Source organism: Pyricularia grisea, chromosome I (assembly GCF_004355905.1).
Source record: "Pyricularia grisea strain NI907 chromosome I, whole genome shotgun sequence".
Taxonomy (NCBI): Eukaryota; Fungi; Ascomycota; class Sordariomycetes; order Magnaporthales; family Pyriculariaceae; genus Pyricularia; species Pyricularia grisea.
The window spans coordinates 2621057-2624503 of record NC_044973.1 but is presented as its reverse complement, the minus strand read 5'-3'; the positions used below and the strand labels follow the sequence as shown (position 1 = coordinate 2624503).

The following is a 3447-nucleotide window of genomic DNA, read 5'->3' as shown; positions in this document are numbered from 1 at the left end:
AAAAAAAAAAAAAAAAAAAAAAAAAAAAACAGGGTTACAACGAGCAGATAGGTAGCAAGCCAGGAGAGGGACAATACCCAAGAAAGAAAAAGAAAAAAAAAGACGTCCGTCCCACTTTCCAACCAAGAGACCACTCAATTATCTCAAAATCATCATGCAGGCTGATGAATTGGAATTAGTTTCTATTCAGCAAAGCATCGATTAGAACTGGTATTTAGGACCGGATCCGGGAGTCCAAGAAACCGCCAAGAGGAACCCCCAAAAGGGAGGACTACCGGTAGGCCTAGAAGGAATGGGGCAAGAGTACGTGCTCAGATTTTGTGGGCAAAATTATCACATCCTAGACTGGTAGGTAGGTAGGTCAGGTTAAAAAGGTAGGTGAAAAAAGAAGGACACGGCTTGTCGGCTCAGCTTGTCGGGAAGCAACCCCTACCCACTTGATGTTGGTGGACAACTCACTCCCGCATCGTCACTATCACCTTCATCCCTTACAGACTTTTGCGGCAGGGTTTCCATATTATTTTTATTCCATTGAACATATTCCTGTTGTCTATTTCTTTCTTCCTCCATGTCTCTCGCTTTCTACTGCACTGCTCTGACATCATCCTTTTCCCTAACTCTCAGGTTCCGCTCAACGTTACATGTCTTGCGACCCCAACCATTCAAGCAGAAAGATTCAGAACAGCTAGCTGTCCAAAAAAAAAAAAAAAACACCCAAGATCCATGTCTCATCAGGAACCAGAATCATCTCTGGTGGCGGCTGACATGCAGCATCAAGAAAAGCTACAGACCATGGACGCAGAGGGTCAACTTCCGGCCGTATCGGCAACCAAGATGGCCGAGGGCCTCTCTCGTGCGACTACCGACCAAGAAAGCCTACAGTCCTTCCGGGTAATCATCGTGGGTGGAGGACCGGGCGGACTCATGATGGCGCACATGCTGGCCCGCGCCGGGATCGACTGGACGCTGCTGGAGCGGCGGGACGACGGCGGTCTGGTGCAGCCGGGGACCGCCCTTGCGCTGTGGCCGCAGGCGGCGCGCGTGCTCGACCAGCTCGGCCTTTTGGAGGAGGCTGAGAAGCTTTACCTGCCGCTGGTGGGAAAGATCAACTTTACCAAGGACGGGACAGTTGTTTGCACTTCCAACATGATTGAGAGGCTGGGTACCAAGTAAGTCTCTTCGAATGTCGAAAGGAAAAGACGAAATCAAAGATGTGTCCATCGAAAACACTATGTAGCAGATGTGCTTCACATGCATAGGAGGCTAGTCCTGGGTTCTGTGTAAACGATCACTAGATCAAATGAACCGTCACTAAGCAAACTCTCTGCCCTGCTCTCCTACGTCTTTACCTCTTTGAGTCACCTTTCTTCTCAACTGTGCAATGGCAGTTCGCTAACCTACCTTTCGTCGGCATTACAGCCACGGCTACCCCTGGATGCTCTTTGATCGTCAGGTTCTCGTGGACTTCCTCTCCCGCCGCCTCCCAGAGCAAGAGACGCGTGTACAGCATGGAAAGTGTGTCTCATCGATAGTATCGACTCCTTCAGAAGCCCGCATAACCTGCACCGACGGCACGGTCATTCACGGCTCTCTCATCATCGGGTGTGATGGTGTTCGCAGCGGCGTCCGGAGAGCGATGCGCGACCAGGCAACGTTCCCAGAGGGCGGGTCACCCGTACCGCGGCAGGACAAGAAGTCAAAACCCGTAAACGACGTCGACGACGATGTGATGAGTGCCGTCTTCACCGGCATGGCCGGTCACTGCCACCGACCCGAGGGGATGGCTCCACAGACGGTCCACGAGATGCACGACTGGGGTCTCGCGATACTCTGCATGGCCGGGGACGACGACGCATACTTCTTTGTGTTCAAGCGGCTGCCTAAAAAGAACCCGATAAGCCATCGGCCGCGCGGAGACAGGACGTCGTCGCGCGAGGAGGACCTAGCGGAGCTGGCGGCCGAGGTGGCTGACTGGCCCGTCGTGGCCGGCGGTGCGTTAAGGTTCCGCGACGTCTGGGCCGTGCGGACCAGGGCAACGCGGCTCGACTTTGAAGAGGGCTTCGCCGAAGAGTGGCACCGTGGCCGGCTGGTCCTGGTCTCGGACGCGGCGGCTAAGATGACGCCCAATGCCGCCTTCAGCCTGGCCACGGGCGTGCAGGGCATGGTGGAGCTGACGAACCGACTCCGGAGGCTACTGCTAACGACGAGCCGGCCGTCCGGGGAACAGCTGACGAACGAAGTACTAGCGCCGTATCAAAAGGCCCGGCAGCCCATGGCCAAGTTCGTCAAGGACTTTTCTGCCGGCTACACGCGGACGTCATCGTGGTCAAACAAGGGGTGGAGGTTCGTCGACTGGCTGTCCCCAAAGATTGGGGGAGACGCCGTCATGACCGACACGATGGTGGCGTCGATCGTGAAGCGGAGCATCGTGCTCGACTTTGCCGAGGAGAAGGACTACCGGGTCGGGAAGATGCCGTGGAAAAACGGACGGGTGAAGGAGGCACCCGAGATGCTGACCATGGGGCCAAGAAAGAAATCCATCGCGAGCAGTGATGAAGCAGTGGGGCTGGCATCCGCGCGATGACCTGATTTGGTTCCGCGGTGCGAGCCGTTGAGGTTTTGTGGTTTTCAGGGGTCGCCTGACTTACCTAACCTACCTGACCAGAAACTATTCAAGAAACTCGATCATGATACCCAAATATACAAACTTAACATATGCGTTTGGAACTGACTTGTTGTTGTGCAGGGAGACTTGTGGGCATAAAGAATGAAATGATACGTGAATCAGGCATTCAAGTAAAATATCTCTGCTGGGAGTACCGCATGAACGTGTACAAGGTGCGACGGCGGAAGGGCATGGAAAATAATGGACGGGATATCCAATCAAGCCTTGTGCACCCGCGGGGAAATATCATGTTTGTTCTTCAGTTATGTCTAATGAACCGGTAGACAGAACGAAGTTTTGCTGAGAAGGTTTTATACTGGAACCAGTTATAAGCCATAAAGAGCAGTACTGTGGATTTGCAGTATGATTTTGACATATTTCCAAGTCATGGAACAAAAACAGAGCCGCATCGCAACAACATTTTGTTTTCCTTAGATTGGGGGTGTTTTTTTGGGGGCTTTTTTTTTTCAAGCTAATGCGAGCGCTTTCCGATTTCATGCAAGGTCTGGCGCCTTGGCTTGCTCAGACTAGCCCAGAGAGGTGTAGACATAGGAGCGATTCTGGCGGCTCTCTCGGTTCCGTCAAAGGACGCCGTCTGGCCGCATCTCCAAGTACAATTTTCGCCGTCTCTGTCTTTTCTCTCTTTTTTCTTTTTCTTTTTTCTTCTTTTTTTTCTTCCCTCCCCTTCCATCTCCTTTCTCCTACCATCGTCTCGTGCCAGGGAGGTGCCTGTATCAGAGAAACACTATCCCGACGACACCAGGGGGGGGGGGGGGGGGGGG

At 53.1% G+C, this 3447-nt stretch overlaps 1 protein-coding gene across 1 annotated transcript; it reads left to right on the top strand.

The window, feature by feature from the left end:
• Positions 1–465: 465 nt before the first annotated feature.
• PgNI_05830 (uncharacterized protein) lies at positions 466–2708 on the top strand. The gene is made up of 2 exons (XM_031125861.1): positions 466–1169; positions 1420–2708. Exons 1-2 carry the CDS (start codon positions 724–726, stop codon positions 2582–2584), a joined length of 1611 nt encoding a protein of 536 aa, XP_030982485.1. The 5' UTR covers positions 466–723; the 3' UTR covers positions 2585–2708.
• Positions 2709–3447: the final 739 nt, after the last annotated feature.